Below are 22,986 nucleotides of genomic sequence, written 5' to 3' on the forward strand. Positions count from 1 at the left end.
GTGGGTCCATTATTTTTGTCAGTAATTTTAATGTCTTTATTAACAAAACTGAAAGCCCCATGAAAACTGAGCACTTCTCCCCGTACACTACAGTTCAATTATATGCACCACCTGCATTTAGACTCTTCACCATGAAAACACACACCTGCATAGATGCCTCCAATATTTTCGTCTTTCATGCATTTTCTCTTGTACTGGGAATACGCCTCCCAAACTTTAATTACCACTTCCCTTCCCTGAGGTCTGATAATTTCTTATATTCATATATATTTTATGCTGCATATGAATCTACACAATTTAATAATTTAATGCGCAAAAAAAATTTCACAATTTCTTCTGGAATCAATAAAGTATTTGTCATGTGTCGATTTTCTGCTAATGGCTGTCTTCGGGTTTTGACAGTGATAATGAAAGGGAACAGAAAAGTATCCACTCCTTTATCTAGATCTACGTATTTCATTTAATCTATTGTATTGCAAAAAAAATCCTTCCCACCAACTTTAATGTAACTGTCAAGTAGTTTTTGTTCAATCCTGCTAGCAGAATAAGTAAGCTTTTTTTTTTTTACTATAAAAGATCATATTGGGAGGAGTTCAATTAATCAATGAATCTATTGCTGAGAGTCAAGACACTTTGACATAATAAAGACAAGGACTAAAGGATTTCATCTGTTTTCCCAACATTTATTTATTCAATACTTTTGATTTTTGAAACCAAATCTTTTTTTAAATGTTTCGGCAGTAGCTTTCTTTATGTCCCTTGGATTTCTTCTGGACAATGAAACCCTTTCAAACAGTCTGCATTGTGAGTATTGTCTGCTTTATACAGCATTTTCTGCTTTCAGTTATGCTTTTGTGAAACTGCAGTTCCGTTAACAGACATATAGGGGCGCCAGAGATCCTTCAGTACGGCCGAGCTGACAAAGTCGCACCTCCAAAACAAGCAGTAATGGAGGACATCCATCGACATTACTGCTTCAGTAAAGTTCTTTGGCAGCCTGGAAGGATGAATGATAATGGAGAGAAAGAGGAGGAGATGGCAAGGACATCTCACAGGAACCAAGATGAACAATATTCATGTTACACCAGTGACACATAACAAATAAGTCCAACTATAATATTTCTAAACAAAATGTCACAAGCTGTCATTAATTTTTTCCCCTAACTTTAATCCTTTGACTCTCCAGTATCACTTGCGTAATCCTTGGATGAGGGAGGGACTACTGTAATCAGTCAAAAGAATCCTTATATTAACCCATTCACTTAAACCTTATAGATTGACCAAAATATACCGTACATAAACTACAGCAAGATATAATTCTTGCAAAGTATAATGTGTAAAATACTCACTTTTTGTTGGTATTTATTTGTTGGAAGTAAAACATGAAAATTAAATTTGAGTTTAAGTGGTTACCACAGTTTCCTCATTTTAAATAAGATGTGAATGGACTGGCAACTTGTCCATGGAGGAGACCATCGTTGTCCTGTCCTGCAAATGACCTGCACAACAGAACTTTCGCCCTGCAGGAAACCTTTGCCTGGATGAAAGGCTGAATGAATGAGCAACGTGAATGCTAACACACACAAACACGTATGAATAGCAATAACTCAGTGTTTCTCTGGGCCATTTTAAAGCAGTAAAGATAGTTTGCTCTGTAGCCTCTTATGATGATGATAATACTGTTTGCATAATGTAAATGCTACGGAATAAAGATGCCATCTGTATTTAGAGTGGTTCCCTATAAACTACTCAATTACTTTATGCAGGTTTGTTTGCCACCAGGCACTAAGTCTTCAGATAAACTGAAGACTGACAATCAGGGAAAAGTTTCCACCTTAACTATAAACATTGTGGTGGCTTTTTATTTTAAATCACATTAATTAAACTGACACCTGAATCCGAATTGATTTTTAAGAAGTGCATTAAAAGCATCTATTAGACTAGTAATGTAAAGCTAATTGAGTCATTTTCTTCAATATCTATATCCTATATTTCCCCCAAATGAAGACGACGCACCCAAGATACCAATGCACCATTAAAAATCCTGGTCAAACAGTTCATTCAGACTACAGCCCTACCTCACTACCTCTAGCTGTGACCGCACAAGCCTGCCTCATTGTGTTTTTGAGAATGAAGAATGCAAATGATGTTTTTTCATCTCTATGACGTTGACTCGTCACCGACGGCTCTCCTCACTGACTTGCAACGAACAATGGAAGCTGAATATGACCGGATAATGAAGACTTAACGGCTGGATTCATTGATGTAACGACAGATATGGAGGTGGACTGTCTATTGGGTCTCATATGGAAGTCCTACATTAGATCCTGCAGGATCACCATGGGTGGTCCTGTCTCATATATAACACATTATTAAATTTACCTTATAAGGGCATAACTCTGATCTTTTCAGGTAATGAAAAATGGTGTAATTGCCAGCTGGGACCTCCTGGGATAATTAGCTGATAAAGGCAGAACTGAGGAGCTTCATTTTGCATCTGAGGTATTGTTCTCACCGTCCAAAACTGTCTCCAAGAGGACATCCTCAAATTTCAGAAAGTTTGACCTCTCAGTCAAGAAGGATATAGTGGACGCTGAGCTGTGTTGATTTTTCCTGTATAGTGGCATACCTCTTGTGTATTTTGATGATGGTATATCTTTTAATGTCTAAAATGGTATCCTGTTAAAATCAGTCATCATTTCTTAGTGTGTCAATCACTGAGGCAACGTCGGGTTCCAATCATCAGAAAGAAGAAATAATAAAATCTCTCCTCAGACAACGTGTGGCTCTGAAGCTATGCAGTCTGCCTCCGACAAAACATCAGGGCAAGCGTTGATCATTAAATTATTGTAATCTCTGTCCTTCAAAGTGCCTGCTGTTGTTCTCATTTCTGGTGAAGGCCTACTTGCTTTAAATGAGCAAAAGATAAAGTTAAAAGGCTAAAGAGATGCTTCATAATAACGACTGATTCGGTTGATATTTTTTTACGCAACTGACATTTTCAAATCCTGATGATGCTTCCGCTGCACTGGAATGAATTATGAACCATATGAATTATGAACCTGACTGCGCATGTTACTTCCTAATTAATTCCTCCATCAATAAACAGCTGTAGTTTAAAGTTTAGGACAGCTTAAACATTATATACAATAGGTGGTAGAAACCTTTGGAATCTCACAAATCAAATCTAATTAGCCATATTTAATACAAGGGAACACAAAGGGGGAAATGTCTTCATATCTATCCAGCTCATCTAAATGCCCACAGGGGCTGATGTAAGAAAATGTCCTGAGGGAAGAACACCACAATGAAGCCACTGCAGAGCTGCTGCTTCTGTTTTTCATGTTGTTTCCGGAAATGGCTTTTTGTAGCAGTTTTATAATGTTCATCAACGACAGCATGATTTCCAGATAGGAATAGAAAGCAGGGAGCCAGATGCATATTATCCTTACGTTCTGTCAGTGTATAATGAACTTGACTGTGTCAGTCAATTATGTCATTGACCTGTGCTGAAGATATCTTTTCAAACACTTCACTGACATTTTAAATATTATACACACTGGTACTCTATGGCATAAACTACCCCATTAATTGATGATAGAGCCAAGCCTTTCCAACACCATTTTCCATAATTTCCTGTTTTTCTTTGTTTGTTTTTTTACTATGCTATTTCCGTAAGAATCATAGACAACCTGTAATTTACAGAGCGTAGAAGTTACATTATGAAATCTTCACTCCCACAGCCCCATCAACCCTGTCTCTGAGGAGGAGCTCACAGGCAGAGGTAGAAATGCTACAAGGCTACAACCTTTGCCTTCAGCTGCGTGTCTGCCTCATTCTTATTGAAGTGAATGGATTCAGTCAATTATTTATTAAGTAGCACCATGCTTGCTAACGCGCCTCGTTGCTCAAAAAAAAAAAATCTCACTGGTGATTTTTTTTTTTTTGTACTGTAATGCCTTGTAGCTTTTAGTTATCTTGCTGGAGAAGCAGGATGATCTTTGATGATTTTTCTTTTTTTTTGTACTCTGAATAGCTTTGTTGATTTTATGTGGTGTACACTGGTGTTTCATCTCAGTAGAAAACTGCTGCAACCTGCAAGTAAACTATCTCTTACACTCTGGCCTGGCCCCCTTATGATTAAATTAGCCTTTACCACGGCTATCTCCCGTGCTGGCAGCCATGGCATATTTTACCATGTGATACAACATGATAAAAGGCAGGATTTGATTTGTATTCATGAGGCACTTAGGACGTTCAAAGAGACGTTACAATGTAGGATAGATAGTGCAGGGGGCTTTTCAAACAATGTCTGTTTTAGATAACACAATTCCACCTGAAGTTATAGGAGAGGTCATCAATAGGCCTCGTGGCATATTATAGTCTGGAGGCCATTCAGATGCTCATAATTTGAAAAGCCTCCCACCTCCCTCCAGTAAGACATTGTAAAAACACCAGTGATTGTGGCACGGCTCGTGTGACAGCCCGGAGCTTGTACCGCACACGTAAAGGAATATCAACCGATATGAGTTTTGTGCTCCAGCTGCAGGCTGTGTTTCACAATTGTCTGGGGGCTTTGCTGCCAGTTAGCAGAGTTATTGCCTGAAAAAGTACAGTTCACTGCTGAGGGTGAATTGGACCAAATTTACAATGATGGATTATGATTTCAAACAGATAAGGATCCTTCAGCTGTAACTCTGGTGAATTTTCCAACTGAATATGAGCAGAGCAACACCAATTACAGACCCAACGTAGCATCACCCCCCCCCCCCTCCCCCGTTCAGTGCATTTGAATATATTGATCCATGTGCATCTGAAGTAAAGGTTAACATGACATGAGAGACGAACTCAACAGGCCTCCTCAGTCCGTTATATGTTTGACAGTTCAGAGTCTTGCCATCCATGTAATTTTTTTTAGCCCTCTGCCTTGTGGCTAGGGGTGGGCGTGGTGGTGGGGGGGGGGAGTGAGGAGAATTGGAAGTGTGTGAATCTGAGAGAACTAGGAGTAGAAACATGCAGGGGTAGGCGTAGGCTGCTACTTGGAATACTAAGACAGTGAGGAGAGAAAAGAGGAGCCGTCTGGGTGACAGTGGAACAAAAGAAGTGCATGCAGACCAGGCTGAACGCACAGATGTGCGGGGCTGAACAGACCAGGCTGAACGCACAGATGTGCGGGGCTGAACAGACCAGGCTGAACGCACAGATGTGCGGGGCTGACCAGACCAGGCTGAACGCACAGATGTGCGGGGCTGACCACAGCAGCCTGTCTGAAATCATATTTGCGAATCGGAGCATTTGCATATATAATATATTGATGTACTTTTCCAACATTTTTTTTCTGGTCTAAATCAGGCGTAATCATATTGACACGTGATTGCAGAAACGCAGGGTTTTGTTTTTTGTTTTTTTTTTGGGGGGGGGGGCACTAAACGTTTACAGAAGGTGTGTGAGTTCAGTTCCCCAGGCAGGTAGGGAGATGAATAGTGCACCACATGAATCAGAAGTGCTGCTGGGCAAGGCAGCCCCCCCCCCCGTCCCCCATTGATGGGGGGAAAAAAGTGCATTCCCTCCACTTCCTCCGGCGTGGGGGGTGCGGGATTTGGTCTCCATCGCCACTTCTTTTCGCTGAGCTCGGATTTGCGGCGGACCGTGTCACACAGCTGGGGGGGAGCCTCCTGCTTGCGTCCGCACAGGCTCAGCCGGCGTGGAGAGCTGACAGGCGGACACCCCCCGGACTATCACACGGGGGTGGGGTTTCGACAAGAGAGTCTCCGTCCCCGTGCGCCGCCCCCGCCCCCGCGTTTGGCGCTCTCCGGTCCTCTGGTGCTGAACGCAGCTGACGGAATACATCCAAACTGCCTTCTGCACGCTCTGCTGCATTGGAGCCAACAGACGGATATCCCATAATGACAGTTCTTTAGGAGTGACTCGGAAGGATCACACGGATTGACCGCAAAAGGGAAAAATGTCTCCTTTGTTTGCGTCCTTTTTTTAAATGGTTTTCTCCCGACCGACCTGAGTCCCTTGGAGGTTCAGAACTTGCCACCAACATGATTTGTGGCTTTCTGTTGTGCTGCCTTCTGTCTCTGGCTGGTGGCGTTAAGACGCAGGAGCGACTGCCTTTCTTTCACGGGCATGTTTTTGAGAACTCCCCAACAGCCTCTAAAGTAAACGGACTCAGCATTCCGTTGAGGCGAGTCAACGCGCAAAAATGGTGCCCAGTCTCCGGGATGCACTTCAGACTCTATGGAAACGGCAGCGAAGATTTCCGCGCCTTCGCCCACCACAAGAGGGGGAATATATTGCTCAAAACTTCCAGGGTTTTGGACAGAGAGGCTCTCTCAGAGTACCTGCTGTCGGTGGGTTGGTGCTGCCAGACGTGCGCGTCCGAGGCTGCCGTTTTCCAGATTGCGTGCGTAAAAGTGGACGTTCTGGACACCAACGACCACGAACCGACTTTTGGCGGCGCAGACGCGGTTCACATAACTTTAGATGACACCACCGCTCTTCGGAGTGTGGTTTACAAACTGGAGGCTCTCGACGCAGACAGCGGCAATAACGCAGAGTTGACATACGTCTCCACCCCCCAAAATGGCAGTTTTTATGTCGTCCCGAAAACAGGCGAAGTTTTGTTGGTCGACTCAATTCTGGGTCTTCCTTCTCAAGTCAGATTTCATGTATTCGCTAGAGACCACGGATGGCCCCCCCTGACCAGTAAAGGTGTCGTGGTCACCGTTGCGCCGCAGCGGTGGGCGACGCGTTTTGGTGAATTATCGGGGTCAGGGAGGGCAGGACGGTCGCCCAGGGCTTTGCTCGACCCTGGCTCGGTAGTATCCCTCAATGTGTCCGAAGATGCCAGTATCGGTTCGGTCATAACGCGCCTGAGTCCCTCCAGGTTTCAATCGGCCGCCTACGAGCTGATTTCCCCGGAGCCAGCGAGCTCTGCGGTCATCGTGGGGCGCGACAGTGGAGATATCGTGATAACCAGGAGGCTGGATAGAGAAACAGAGCCTGTCGTGGAGCTCACGGTTAAGATTCAGGATAAAAGAGGTGTGTAGAATATTCCTCCATTAATCTGCACTTAAACTGAGTCACCCCCCCACCCCACCCCCGCTCAGCCTTCCCTGGGAATTATTTATATTGTGGTTGTGGTGGTGTCCTATTTTAGCAAAATGCTCTACATTAAACGCACATGGGGGAAACACCTCGCTGCCATCTGGAACCTTCACCAGTGAAACCCCCTCAGCAGGCTTGATGTACACAATTCATCCATCACACCCCCACAAGGCTGTCAGCATAGCATCATTCCACAGGTGTGCCTCATTCTCATCTATTTGTCCCCATACCTGAAATATTGTCGAACGTTACAGGTCTCATTGTAGAAGATGATTCCCTCACCCCCATGAAGTGCTGTCTAATTATGCTCATGATTGACACACCATAGTTTGTGACTATGAGGTTATTTTCACAGCTAATCCATACAGTGTCAAACCACTTTCACCCCCCCCCCCCTTCTTTTGGAATTACCTCTCAAATCCTCCTCACATTCTCTCTCTAGTCCCAGGGATTTGAGGTAGCACTGCCTCTCTCAGTCAACCATTCCAATTCCTTGGAGACAGGCAGAACTGGTGTATGTCAATTGTTATGAATTTTGTTTTGCACAAAAAAAGTTAAATTTCAGGCTTGAAAACACAACAACAAGTATTCAAAATAACATGTTGTGTAGTAGAGTCACACCATGTGTAGAACATGGTGTGCAGTGTTTTAGTTTGAGTTGCCTGCTGCTCATATTTTGCACAGCATGTTCTAGGCTGTAATTGCTTGCCTGATTGGGGCACATTCTTTTAAACGGGAGTCTGGAGGTTTTTCAGAGTGAGTAAAAATAGTACGTATTCTGACTTTTTTTTTTTTTTTTGCACAGAATTGTAATGAAAATACATTGCATTCATCTGACAGATATTCAGATATCTTTCTCCATTTTACCTCTCTCACCTGTGAAACTCTCTTCTCCTGATCAAAGACCTGTCTTGTCCTTTATCCTGAAACCACAGCTTTGCAGACAGAATCCTGACAGGAGACTGGGCAGACAGGCCTTTATTTGGCTTGTCTCCTTCCCAATCTTTGCACATATATACCTGCCTGACTCAAAGGGTCCATTTGAGCTGTTACTTAAAAAAAATGGTTTTCAGAGATTTAACCCTAATCTCCCGTGTGTATTTTCTCACTTGTTTAGTATGCAGGATTCCTTTTTTGTTGCAATATGTTAGATATCGAAGAGAAAAAAACAAACAAACAGAAACGCATTGTATTCCTGCACCTGTCTTCTGATTTGCATGTAAGAGTATGAGTGCAAAGTCACGTAAAACTGACCACAGCCACATTGAAAACAGATTTAATGAGTCCCCATGTGTTGCACTGCCTCTGAGTGGTTTAGCATGGTGAACTTTCTATAGCATAGATCTGTCTGTGGCGCTGACAGTCACCTGCTGAATGTCAAACAGGAAGCGTTTTCATGTGGAAGTCTCGCCACGGTTCAAAGAATGTTCAAGTCAGCAGCATTCAGTGGTAACCTTAAAAATATTTTTTACATTATTCACATGCAAAGATAGACTTTAATGCAATTTGGTGCCACAGCATGACAAGCCATGGCCTCAAATCCCCACACCAGAGAAGAAATAGCTGCACAGCGACTGCTTTGAATGTTTGAATATTTCCTCCTCTTTCCCCAACAAAACTAATAATACAGCTTGACATACCTTTATGACAACCATGATTCCTCTTACCACCGTTACTGAGAATCCATCTTTTTCTAGCTCACATGTAAATGTTTACCTTCACTTATTCATTTTCTTTGAACTGCCTTAGTTTCTCCATCCTGGGTAACAATAGAAACAAGAACACACACATGTTCATTATAATCTGTGTGGGAGAATTCCCTAGTTAATTAGCACTTTCACTCTACCTGTGCTTATTAACTGGTGAATGCAGATTTAATACATTTGTTGTGGATGTGTTCGTTAAGAGGTTCATTTGGGTAGAAGATGCTAATCACATTGAAGCGAGGCCTTCTTTCGTTAATAGGTTTGCAGTGGGTACAAGCTATTAGAGGAACTATTTTTTTGCTGTTGAAATGGAGATTGTAAAGTGTAATTTGTCACAAAGTACATGTCAGATGAATTATTCTTCCACACTGCAGATAAAGGGGTGGGGCTGGAGCAGCAGTGCGGGACAGCTCTCAGTATGGGGTCTATCCTTGCTGCTATACTTAACTGAAGTAAGCTGCCCCCCCCCCACTGCGACCAGATGTGACATGTTTGACCATTGAGCTGTTTTTAAAGCCAGATGCATTAATCAAAAACAGAGGTAAATAATTTCCGTTTTTAAAAAAATAGATAAATTAAATAGTGTTTTAATGTGCAAATTATTCCATCATGTGGTTTTATCAGGACATTAGGGCAGACTATGTTTTCTCAGCAATTTGCATCCACTTTAACCAAGGATTTGAAAAGTGTGTCCTCATTTATTTAATATGTACAAGGTAACATAACATGGTGGCTTAACATAGTCTTGAATACATTTGAGGTAATTAACCAAAAGGGCCACAACTGCTGATGCTATCCGTATCTAACACAATTAGTCAATGTTGTAATCGTTTAAAGCAATCGTGCATCATCTTGTCATAATGTAAGACTGTGAAAAACATTGTTTAACCATATGGAGATGTAGGGAATTAGGGATTATTCGTTGCTTAGTTCTGAAATAATATTCTTTAATTATGTATTACCATAGCAGTTCTGTGATTCTTTATACCAATCAATATTTAATTATTTCCTCTTCAGCAGAATCAAATCAAACATTTTCAATGAAATTTCTGAACTTTTAATTATATTTCACCCAACAAACATCTTTAACATAATGAGAAAATTAGACTCTATTAGTGTATGTGTTTCAGAAGTATCTCATGCTTCAGATTGGCTGGCTGTTTCGCTTCAGAAGTGTATTCCTGAAAACATCTCGTATTTCTCCTGCTAGAGCCCCTGCTGATGTTGGAGAATTATTTTCCTTCCTCAATTATGTGTAGATTTTACAGAAATTCAAAGAAGAGAGATATTTTCTGACATGGCTTGTGCGTATTAAACCTACAATCTAAGAACAAACAAGACAGAGACAGTGGAAGTAGGCCGTGACTCACAGAAACTGGTTACATGGTGTTCTGAGGAGAGGCATTTAGAGACCTCTATAGCGCTTCCTGTAAAGGATTTTGTTGCCAGCTCACAAAGGATGTCAGGTTAGATTTGTATTGGTGGGAAACCTTAGCTTTTGGATGTCCCGCTCAAAGAACACTTGTCTCTGCATCTGTCTGTTAATGATATTTGACAGGCTAGGAGGCGTATTGAACAAGTCGTACTGTCCTTTGTGAGCAGGAGTCAGGGATATTGGAGTGGTTTGTTCCCCTCCTTTGGGTAACTGTGGGCAGAGGTGGCATGCAGCTCGCGGCAATCACCTCTTAGCCTGTTTTGCCAAAGAATCTTCTTCAGCTCTCTTCTTCTTCCATTCTCCCCCCTCTTTCCGTTTCTGTCTCACAGCGAACATCTCGCTTGCCTTGTGCCGTCTTTAATCCAATTTCCCCTTTCATACTTGTTTTTCCGCTCATTATATTTGCATATTACCTTAGTGATGGGAAATGAATTGAGGATCTAGTTTGTAATTTGTCACTGTGGAGCTGTTTGTTAAAGTAAAAGAAAACAATTCCATAAAAAGCTGTCTGCATTTATTTAGTTTAAAAAAAAAAAGTGCCTTTGGTCATTTTATGCTTTTATTTCTGTGCGTTTGTGAGCACGCTTCTGGGAGGACACGAGGATTTTCTTTCATTCACATGGCTAATTGAGTAAATTAGTTTGTGTATCAGTCTGTGTCTGTCTTATGATTGCCCGTTCAGATACCCTGCAGTGGAGATTCTCAGATCTGCTGTTTCTGTTGATGTGCTGTGGAGCTGTGACATGCCTGCAGCATTTGATTTCTACTCCGTGGTCTCTTGGATATCAAATGAATGTGTCTGAGCAGCATCCCTGCAGTCCTCTCTTTTCTGTAGTCTTAGTATCTGATGCCATGTAGGACGGATGGAGAGAATGTTTGCCACAGTTTTTTTAACAGTGGGATTAAGAAGCAAGAACAAAAATGGAGAGATGAAGGAGTTTGTCTGCTGTAGATATAGATGGATTGGAAGACAGGACGGTCAGGGATCCAGAAAGGTCATTGTGAGCTGTAGTGCTGGGGTCACGGTCCAAGAGTGAGACTTTAAGGTGAAGAAGAAGGTAAACTGAGGCAAATATGAGAGACCTGAGGAGGGCTGAGACGGAAAGGATGACGGATGGATGGTGGCACAAAAAAATTGGGAGTTGAGTGTAAACCTTTTACTTTTAACCACTGTTTTTCCTGCTCTGTGTGCCTAGAGGCTACTGAATAAATAAAGGGCAGCCAGATCTGAGGCCATGTTGTGCTGCACACTGCAGATGAGGTCAGCTTGGTGAAACATAATTGTCAAATGGTTAGAGGGCAAAAGTGAGGAACTATTGGGGTTTGAGGGGATTGAGGTGTGCATGTACTCTGGACTGTAGTGTGGATCGGATAACTACAAAGCACTTGGGGTGGTGGGAAATATATAGTTTTATACAGCTGGGAAAAGGCCAATGTGTGATTGTATTTGTCTGAAGGTTGTTTGCAGGGCAATTGTAGGAAGATGAGAAGAAAAGTATGACCTGCTCAAGCAAAACAGACAGAGACAGAAGGAAAAGTGTGTGTTTTCTTTGGGTTTGAGTTTCAGATGAGGAATGAGTTCTCGGCTCATGTTCATGTCGGGTATAAACTAGAAAAAAGAAAAAAACAGTTTGTTTCTGCCCTCCAGAAAGGCTCACTGGTCTGCCCCCATCTGAAAGATGATGGTCATTTAACTCCAATCCATCCTGAATAACCACTTCTCCTTTCCAGAGTTGAGGGTGGGTAAAGAAATGCTTTATTAAAGTTAGGGACAAGTAATGATATACATGAGATGTTTTACTAAAGTTAGATTATAAAATAATAATACTGACTATTATAGGTAGGAAATGGGAGGCAAATATTACATCAGTGTCTGACACACCGGTGACGGCTCATCAGCCTGACCTCCTCACCAGCCATGGTGTGTGACTGACGAGTAGCACAATACTACTCCAGAGGTCTCACCCACTGGAATGTAAACATATGCTGTTAATGGCCATTAGGTACAATGACTGAGGCTTTCCTGTCTCTTTAGAGAACACTTTACAGAAATTGCCTTAGCACTAAAACCTGAGTTGGTGGACTGCCATGGCTTAGCAAATGTGACGGATCGCAAAAACACCGAATATGATCAGGCTGAGGAACCATCGGTCACGTCTCATCTTCTTAATGAGGTTGGTATCAACCCTGACACCAGATCAAACTGGTAGATCTCTACTTTTGGAAAGCAAATAAGGAGATCTCAGTGTCTATGCAACCACAGAAAGGATATTAAGAGAGATTAATCATATAGAAATACAATAAGTATATAAATTAGGGCAAGAATTGTATTCTGAATTCTCTGATTCAATAAGGCGGATGAAAGAATTCTGTCTCTTATGGCTGAAGGTAAAATGACGCTGCCTGGCTGTTCAGTGTAGCTTCACTGATAAGAGCGACTTGACTCTGACAGAGAAACCAAAGTTGAATATTTTTACTCTGCTGCAGATTCTACAGAATACCTGGGACGGTTCCATTTTAGAATGCACTATATGTGAGCAGAAAAGGCCTTAATGTGCTTGGGTGAGATATATTGTATATTGATATCAGGGTTCAGGTATCTAATAGAAGAAGCACAAAAGTCGGTTGCATCCCTAATGCCAGATGTACGAATCCTTTTCCGGAAGGTAGTTAAGACTGGGAGATGACAGAAGACTTTCACTTGTTAATGATTGCGCTCATGATCAATTCCCCTTCATGCATGAAGCTGCAGTAACTCTTTCTGCTTCAGACGTCATCTGTCTCCTGATGCCTCACTGTGTCGCCTCACTAGATTTGTGTCACAGATTAATGGAAGATATTAATTTTGAAACTGTTAAAATTGCATCCACATGTGGTTTTTACTAAATATTATTCTGTGTTGCCATATGGTGTTGGTATGGGTGTAGGAGCTTCCTGTGGTTATTTGGTGAAAGAAATTAGCCAGAGGACCTTTCCCCAACACACACATAAACCCACACGCACGCACGCGTGCACCCCCCCCCCACACACACACACTTCTTTACAATGTTCTCTGGGAGACAATGAACAGTGAATTAAACTAAAAGAGGGAAAAAAACTTTATTAAGCATTATCATAACTATTGATTTTATCCAAATATCCAATTACTTTCTTGTAACAAGACAATCACAATAATTTTGTCTAAAGCCACTTGTCCACCTTCTGGGTCACGGGAGAGGCGGGGTACACCCCGGATGAGGTGCCAACTCATCGCAGGGCCACATGAAGACAAACAACCACTCACGCTCACACTCACACTCACACCTTTGCGCAATTTGACGGAAACAATTCAACTGCATGTTTTTGGAGGTGGAATACTTTTTCAGGTTGGAATAAATTCTTTTTTGAAAGGTCTTAAATTTGCTGAAATTACTTGTTATGTGTGTGTGTTAGTACACACGTTTAACACACAAGTCTTTGCTGGGATTCTGAAATATTACTTTTCATTTGAGCTACACTATTCTAGGCTAAATTGTCTTTGTGTGGCTGTACTGCTACCGACTGTTTGTTTTTTGTTCTGGCTGCCGACTGCAGGAAAAAGACAGCCAGGCACAGCTAGACTAAAAACAGCTTCTATGCTTGACTCAAACTGTTACCTCATAGAGGACCTTTCCTCTGGCATTTCAGTCCTTCAGAATTAATGCTTCCCATTACCCAACACTCTGATAATCAAGGCCAGCCTGTTGAGCTGGTTCTCTGTAGATATACACTTATCACACATGCACAAATTCATCAAAATGTGGCAATGAATTAATCAAAAGCTGAGAATGGATTAATCAGAATGAGAGAAGTAATTGTGTCCTGTGAGCTTGTAATTAGATTACGAGCACTAGCTGTAGTAAAAACGTTGCTTTTGCTCTTTGACTTCTACGACCATTCAGTTGATGTCAACTCAGGAAAACAAATAACTATAGAAAATCAGGACTTGAAAATCAGGACAAATATGTACCTACCAACCTAGCTATGATTCTACCTCCCTACTTTTCTACCTACCTGCCTGCCTGCTTGCCTGCTTATCTACCTATCCACCCACCTATCTACTCACCTACCTACCTACCTACCTACCTTCCTATTCATCTACTGTATCTATTATTACGACAGAGAGTTAAAATATTGAACCCACATAAATTATGCGTATCTCATTCGACATGGAGATGTGATTGCTGCGTACGACGCAGTGCCGTGTGGACAGGGTGTTTTTATCTTGTAAAAGGTTTGCATTATTGATGCACATTACCTCAGACATTGCCAACTCCAGAGAATGCACAGAAGCAGGCGCTGCCAGGTAAATGTCTTGCTGACCTCCAATGGAACGGGTTCCCAGAATGCCTCTGTGCAACCTGGTGTCCACCTGTGTGATAAATGAACCCAACTTGCACATTAGACAAAGGAACTTATCACCAGCTGAGAAGGATTTGTTTTATTAAATCTGTCCTATGATGCACGGACACCGTCTTTGTGGGAGACAAATGTTTGAATTTCCAAATTCTGTTAATTTGATTTCATTTTGTGCTTTTGTGTTTGATGCGATTGCCAACATGAACACAGTCACAGTTTATTTCTCTGCCTGAATGCCTCCTACACACCTGTCACCCCCCCCCCCCCCGTCGATTTAATAGTTTTGTCTTAGCTTCAAATTTACATGCCGTCTAGCCTTCCCGCAGTGTTTCCCCAGAGGAATGAATTGATTTTGTGCTATTGATTAACTAGAAGCTGTTTTGCTCCCAGTCACAAAACATCACTTTAAACCACAATTTATATGTCACAGAATAGGTTTTGACAGATCGTTGCTGATAGTTTACAAACTTGCAGAGAAGCAGGTGTGTGTGAAAGACTGAAAGGGCGGATATGTGTCCTAGCCGGGAGCTCTAATGAATCTGCTTCTCAGACAAGCCTACCTATAGAATAGAATGGACAAGGGAGAATTTGAGCTAGCACTGGGATACGTCATGGGAATTCAATGCCTGTGCTTATTTATCTATTTGGTCTTGAATTTCTCAACCATTTGTACCCAAAGGTCCAATTAACTGTGCACAACAATCTTTGCAGTTCTGCTCTCGGTAGTCCAAAGAGGCACTGATAAACACACATGACACAAACAAGTTTGAAAGCTTTGCTGAATGAACTGCGAACAAGGAGATTTTTAATGTAGGGAAAATGATCACATGGTTGGCCAAGTTGCCTGGTGAGATGTTTTGACATGCTATGAACTCAGCTTTGTAGTATGGTGCAAAAATTGTAGTAATTGTGAAATTCCGATAAGCGCAGTGTGCGTTAGTTTGAATAAAGATGGCTGCTGTGCAACAAACCGCACTACAATGAAGCAAAATGCATTTTCTTTGTATTCAAGCAGACTGTGAAGGCCAGTGGAACTGGCTGTTATTTCAAAGTACGTTTGAAGATTATGTCCATCTCATGGTTGAGTTATTTAATCATTTTCAGGAAAAAGGGAGACTAAAAAAATCTACAATTCCATCACAGCCAAAGGATGGCTGATTACAATAGCAGGTGTCTTTTGATGCAGAGATGATGTAGGGCCTCTCAGAGCTGATGAGCTTCCAAGAGAGCGTGGGCTCCACTGGCTGTTTGTATATGTTGCGTGCATTTTTGAATGTGAAAGAAGAGGACACATCAAAGATAATTTTTAGTCTTGTTACAGGGTTATTGTATGCTATTGTTGTGTTGTTTCCATCTGTCTTGGCCTTTTTTGTTATTCCAGCTCCATGCACCCTGTGCATGGAACATGTGTGGAAGGGTTTTATTTCTCTGTGTTCCAGCTACCAATTTCAGCCTGTTCTCAGTGGAACCAGCGAATGTGCACGGCTTTCTTTCTATCTTTTTTCTCTGCCTCAACTGTGCAGGACTTAATTCTGTGAACTAATCAGACCATATGGTCTCTACAGTCTTATGATGTGCTGAGAAGGATGGGATGAGAATGGTGCTGTATGGTTAGTTGCGCCAGCTTTGCTGTGTGAAAATATAGACACTCCACCGCCGCACAGTACGGATGAGGACTGTAAACTTTGTGCACAAAGTTCAAGAGAAAGAATTAAAAAAAACATGGGGTTGGGGAAAGTGAGAATTGAATGTTTTCCTCTGTGAGTCTGTCATGGCACCAGCTGGATATCTGTTTTTTGGATTGCACAATTTTGGATGTCGTTTTTCCAAGTTATCTCCTAATTATCGTTGCCCTTTATGCTACAAAATTACAGTCTCTATTTAGTCATATCATTTCAATAATTAATTGTTTGAATGTGTGGTAACTTGACTTTGATGGATTTCTCTGACTGAGAAATGACTGCACGTGTCAAACACTAAATTGACAATCTGTCCCAAAATGCTCTGTCGGCCACATCAATAATCACCCAATGAAAGTTAAAAATGATCACTTAGCTTGTCTTAATTCTTGGATTGAATTCAAGATCACTATATATTTAAAGCAAATCCCACAGATGGGGCATTGCTTTCAAAAATATTAACATAGGATCATGTTCATCCAATGTTAATGTGTGAACATTATCATGGATTTGGTGCATTAGAATTGGTTAATATTGGTCTTTATTCAACATAATCTTAGCTTTCTGTTGTTATCGTAGCCTCGATAGTAAATATTGTGATAAATCATGATGAGGCGGGGGAGTTTAACGCTTGCTTTCTCTCGCTCACAGTAGGTGATAAACATTGATCTTGTTTAATCTTGCTGGCCTGCTGTTAATGACGGGGAGATGATGGTCCACACAGGACAGACTGCTCACTGGATTAGATATCTAAATGAGGACTTTATCCTCATCCTCTCTTCCTCTTCGCCTGCCACCAATAAGCCAGAACGCAGTCACATGCTGAGTTACAGTTTAATGCATGCGACTAGGGTGGGGCATATGTGTGTGTGTGTGTGAGAGAGAGAGTGTGTGTGTGTGTGTGTGGGTAGTGTGTACCATTAACAGAGAATGTTTTTATTGAGTGTGAATCCACGCAAGAGTAGAATGCTTAAATTGGAGGAACACTGTCGGCGTCTGGATCCACTCAAAAACTGTTGCTGCATAATAATCCTCTGTCCTTTCACAGGAATGCATTTGCAATGTTAAACGCATTATTATACCTCTGCACAATAACGAACAGTGATAGAGTGTTTCCAGAATGGCTCCCTCTCCAGTGTGCTAAACAAACATGGACCCGGGTTCTGGTTTCTGTTGATAGATTAATGTTGTCTCACCCGTACGCTGTGGCTTGTTTTCCTATTAAACCTGCGTGGCTTCCCCTGTAGCTTCTGCCTGGCCCCTGGTCTTGGCTGGAAGAAAGTGTTTGTGAGTCTCTGTGCCTCTGACCGTGCATAGGCGGGGCGTGTTTGTGTTTTTTTTCCCCCCACCATATATGTGTTTGGAAAGATACTGAAAGGTCTCCAAGGACAACCCCAATCAATCACTAACTCAGAAGGAAAATAAAGTGAGGGATGGAGGATGGAAAGAGAGATGGGGGTCAAAGTAGGAGGCAGCAACTGGAGAAAAGGAGAGAGAGAGAGAGACAAATGTAGAAGGGGAAAAGTGGATGGATGAATGAATGGAACAGTCCCTGATGGAGCTGACTCTGACTGGGAAGGGCTAGTGGAGTTTATATCCTTTAGAGATAAGGTTGGGGAGCAGTGCTCAGCAGCTTCCTTCTCCTGTAGCTCGAACTGAGCGTGATAAGAAGAAAGCGTGAATGGGGCAAATTGAATTAATGCCGCGGCACACCATAAAAGCCCTAACTATAATGCATTTTAAAATCCTATAATGAGCAGAGAGCTAAAATAATTTCACACTCCAGTGAAGAAGATGGCCTGCTAACAAATTTTGGGCCTAGCTGACACTGCCGGGGCTTTTGTCATTTAATGTGAATCTTGGTGCTCAGTCGAAATGATACTTACTCTTAGTTCCTGGGGTACAGTAGTGTGAGGCAAACTTAGGGAACAGCCATTCACATTCCTGCAACACATGCAGAGCTAATATCAGAGCTGGGAGAGCGGGTGCCTGTCTGCTAATGTCTCGCCTGGGCCAGTTTCACCATCTTGGGGTAAAGCAGTTTCAGAGGGAGCACATCTGCCATCAAACTACTCCCTCATTTCTCTCCATTAGCCCCCCCCCCCACACCATTCAATGGTAGGAAGTTGGACCTTGTCCCGCTTGCGTGTGGACACATGCAAGCTTATAAGCATGTGCACACACACACGCACGCACACGCACGCACGCACGCACGCACGCACACACACACACACACACACACACACACACACACACACACACACACACACACACACACACACACACTGCTCCCCACAGTAGTATTAAATGACACACAGATGTGCGTTTTTGTGTGTGTATACACAAAACATGAAAAGCATTATTTTCTGTTTGCCGCCCTCGTGTGCTCTCAGCTCTCCCTTCCTCCTCATTAGAGGCATACAGTCATATAACTGAAATTACCCCTCATCGTCAAACCAGAGGAGAAGAGTAAGATAGCTCTCTGACACACACTAACACTAACAGACAGGAGCTGATGGAGACTAATGACCAAATGTAAGCCTCTGATATGGGTGGAATGAAAGAACAACATGATATTAATCATTATTTCCTCTTGTCTTCTCTAGTCTTCTCTGGTCTTCTCTAGTCTTCTCTGGTCTTCTCTAGTCTTCTCTTCTTTTCTCTTCTCTTCTCTTGTCTTCTCAGTTTTTTAGGGGGGTAGGGGGTGGTTTCTTGGAATTTCGTGCACTTTCTACCGTATTTAACCCTGGGTGAGTGTGTTGGCTGGTCCGTCTCACCTGTCTAGTTTCTCCTGGAAAGACACATGTAAACACAAGTGAAAACAGCTATTCTTACGCATCAGTGCACAAACAACACAGGCAGAAGTACAATATGTTCCACATCCATACATACATCTACAATGCATGCTCAAGATGCTATTCAGTCAAGCCTCAGTACCTTGATATCAATAAATAGACATTTGTGTGGATTGTACTGGCGGCGTCTGGTAAAAAAAAGCTTGAAAAACATACATTTCACATGTCTCCTGCTAAAAGCAAGAAAATGAAAGCCCAAAACGAGGCTTGACTCGTTTTGGGCGCCAAACAGTAATTTATATCCGTACAGCTCAGATCTGTCTGAGAGACTGCACTGGAATATTCCATCCTGCAATATAATTTAAATGAGCTCTTCCTTACAACCTCTCCAAATGATTGATCCCCACTGTGTATTCTGTGCCAGGGTATGCATATGTGCCACTGCACATCCAAGTCATTTGTAGTGCAGTGGGTCAGTGGAAGCATGGGTGAGCACACCAGACACCGTACTGTATGCTTGACTATATATGATTTCCTCCCCATCTGTCCTTTTGGACAGCAACAGCCCTGTTCCCTCACAGCTTGGAGAAGAGCATATTTCACTGCCAGATCTAATTACGAATCACTGATACTGTGAGTAAACATCACTTGACTACTAATGTAATGCTTATGCAAATGTAACCTAATATCTGTACCTAATATCTGTACAGTTGCTTCACTCCAGTTTAATTTGAGAAGAAGCAAGGAATCCCTTGCAATCACATTAATCTAATCTCAATATATCCTCCAGAACGCTTGATTTTTCTATTTGTCTTTAACCTTTTTATTTTTCGTGCCTCACATCATCTGCTCTTCGAAGAGAGGAAACTGTGGAGCATCTATAGAGCTGAGAAAAGAGGTCATGTTGTAGAACTGTTGCTTCAGCCCCTTAATGTTGCCTTTCAATGTTTAGCCTTAAGATCTTACTTTTTACACAACAAGTGGGCAGCTTCTGTTAGAAAGCTTTTAATTCCCAATCTGCTCCAATCTTAAAGAATGCTAAGTGTCTTAACAACTCTTCTGTTTGGTTCAGTTGGGAAACAAAAGGCGATCAGGCATTTTCAATCAGGGCCATCTAAACGTTGAAGCCGCCGATCTTAAGAAGTGCAGACAGCATCACTGTATCTTCTTTTAAGACAGAATTTAAAACCTCATTATCCTGCATCAACAATCTCCCTGATACTGCTCCCATTATGCTGTAGGACTAATATTGATTTTTTTGGGGTACTGGGTCCTGTTGACTTTGATGTTGCATTTAGTGTTTGCTGAAATGGTGAATTGACTTTATCGGGGATTGTAAGCGTCTTATGCATATTGGTGGTTGCTATTCTACTTTGGTAAGTCTTGAAGGGAAACCGTGTGCTTCATTCTTAGTCCTGTTGTTGATTTATGAACAGCCGCATTGTCCATTCTGGGCGCGATTTGAAAGAACGCTGCAACAGTTGGGGACACAATGAGTTTATTACTCCCAGGAATCAGAGGCAGATAACAATATCAATTTAATTAAAGTTTTGTGCATCACAAGCACACACATTGTTGTTTACAGAAATGTTAGATTTAGTGCAGAGGCTCTGGAAAATATTGGCTGAGCTATTCTAGAAAATCTATAGAGGCTGAGTCAGACTCCCTCTATCAGAGGTGAAGCGAATCATTCCTCAAAAACAGTACAGCTGTACAAATAAGAAACTAGGCGTTCTGGTTTAAGGAGCTGTTATTTTCACAGTCCTCCTTCCTATCGAATTTGCCTGCTTTTAGGCTGTCACACAACAAACACAGCTCACGTTGAACGTATTGACTGTTTTCCCTTGTTCCCACCTAGGGCAAATTTCCGAGATCAATCAGTAGAGACGGAGGATTAAATTGTCGTCACTCTTCTCATCTAACGGTATAATGAGGTTACAAGCATCCCTCAGAAGTTCTAATGTTTGTCATGAAACTGCAGTCAATATGATTTCACCTCAAAATCCAGATTATTCTCACTATTCTCATTCCTATTTTATAGCTAAAGGATTTCTAGTCATGAATTTTAACAATTATTACTGTTTTACAAAATCTCTGACAAGGTCTGTACTATGAATTTGTTGATTGATTAAAGCAGATATATTTGGTGTTTTTGTTCAGTCTCATCTTAATTGAAGTCAAAATGTCCCCTGAGAAAGGACGCAGTGATGTTTTCAGGTGTATAGGCTCCTCCAGTAGAGACCTACTTGTTGGCTATGTTTGTAGCCGTCCCATCCGGGCAGCTTTAGAAACACACTAGTTTTTTTAGTGACCACGGATTAACATTGGAGAGATGGGACTGAACACAATAACCTTTTCTTAAGGTCAGCTCATGATTGCAGATGTTGGGGAAAGTAATTATCAAGTTAAGCATCGCTGGCAAGGTAAAGTCGATAAGAAGCTATAAATGTCAATTATCAGCCCGAAGTTAAATATTAGCCTACCTTGGGGAGCATTAAGACGTGACCTGTACATCGTCTTAACATGCAACCCGAGAGCCTGAAGCTGTTTTTTTTCCTTTACAAATTAAACATATGGACAGTTATTCTTATGTATTGTAAGAGCACAACGATGCTGTTATGTTTTTTTTGTTGTTGTTTTTTTAAAAAAATCTAGTCTGTTATAAGATAAGGTATGCAGATTCACATGGAAAAAATGGGCTTTGAAAGACTCTTGTCAACTTTAACATTTTCAGTTTGCTGTTTGTGCTGATAGTTGACAATTCAGGCTCGATTTAAGAGAAAGCTTGAATGTTTTCACAGGTGTTCAAGCTGGCGCCTGTATCAAAGTATAGATTTTCAGTGTTGAATTATATAAAGCATTTTCATATACACTGTATTAAGCTATTACAGTTGTGTCATAATACTTCAAGGACATACTTTTGTTGGCTTTTCACTCCATTACACCTACAGCCTTTTAATATTATAGGCCTCCAACCTACACAACGTGTTCATACAAAGTTATGGATTCACATCAATTCAACATTGTTTCACTATTGTAGAAGGAAGAAATAGAAGAAAGAAGAAACACACACTTATTGTCCCTCTTTAGGGAAATAATATTTTCACTCTTTTACTGATGAACATGCATTTTTACAGTATTTGTTAGTGCAGGCCCTTGAAACAAACACACAACAAACACCAGGGGCTTGTAAGCATGCGGTTAATACACAGTGGGAGGCAGAGTGATTGGGTAGCGACTGAAGGGAGCAGCTTGTAGGGGGGACGGCGCCTTGCTCAGGGGCATCTCAGCAGTGCTCGGGAGGTGAGCTGACACCTCCTACTGTCAACTCACATTCTGAAGATGGCTGGTTGGGAGCGGAAATTGAACTGCTGATGTCTGATCATTGGACGCCCGCTCTCCCGACTGAGCTACTGCCGCTGCATACAAATTATATTACACAATATTAGCAATGTTATTTGAGTGGGAAATTAATTCTCTCATGAGCCACAATGCAGTTAAAAAGGCAGTGTCCATGGCAAGAATCCCACCATCCATAAGTATCTGAGTTCCTGATTAACTGCTCATTATATGCTAAAAACCATTTATTGTCTCTAATGTAGGGAAAAGTGAGGAAGAAGTATAGACATAGCTTTGGATTATTTGCAAAACCTCGTTACCAGTTTTTCAACATTGTGTTTAGTTAATTTGACAGAACTGAAGAGGTAGAGTGATGTCATTGTTTACATTAAAGATTTAAAATTAGACAGACGAGATTAGAAAAAAAAATTACACTGTGGGATTTGTTTTCCCTCCAAGATTAAACTGGATTTCAGACACAATCACACAACCTGTTTTTTCAGCTACAAATTGATTATCTAGTCAATGGGAAGGATCAA

General features: G+C 41.7%; 1 protein-coding gene across 1 annotated transcript in view; it reads left to right on the forward strand.

Moving 5' to 3' along the window:
- Positions 1 to 6,050: 6,050 nt before the first annotated feature.
- Positions 6,051 to 22,986, forward strand: part of LOC137594269 (neural-cadherin-like) — an 89,384-nt gene continuing 72,448 nt past the window's right edge. Inside the window, exon 1 of the mRNA XM_068313641.1 lies at positions 6,051 to 7,050. Coding sequence (XP_068169742.1) covers positions 6,051 to 7,050 — 1,000 coding nt within the window. The remainder of the gene's footprint in view (positions 7,051 to 22,986) is intronic.

Source organism: Antennarius striatus, chromosome 4 (assembly GCF_040054535.1).
Source record: "Antennarius striatus isolate MH-2024 chromosome 4, ASM4005453v1, whole genome shotgun sequence".
NCBI lineage: Eukaryota > Metazoa > Chordata > Actinopteri > Lophiiformes > Antennariidae > Antennarius > Antennarius striatus.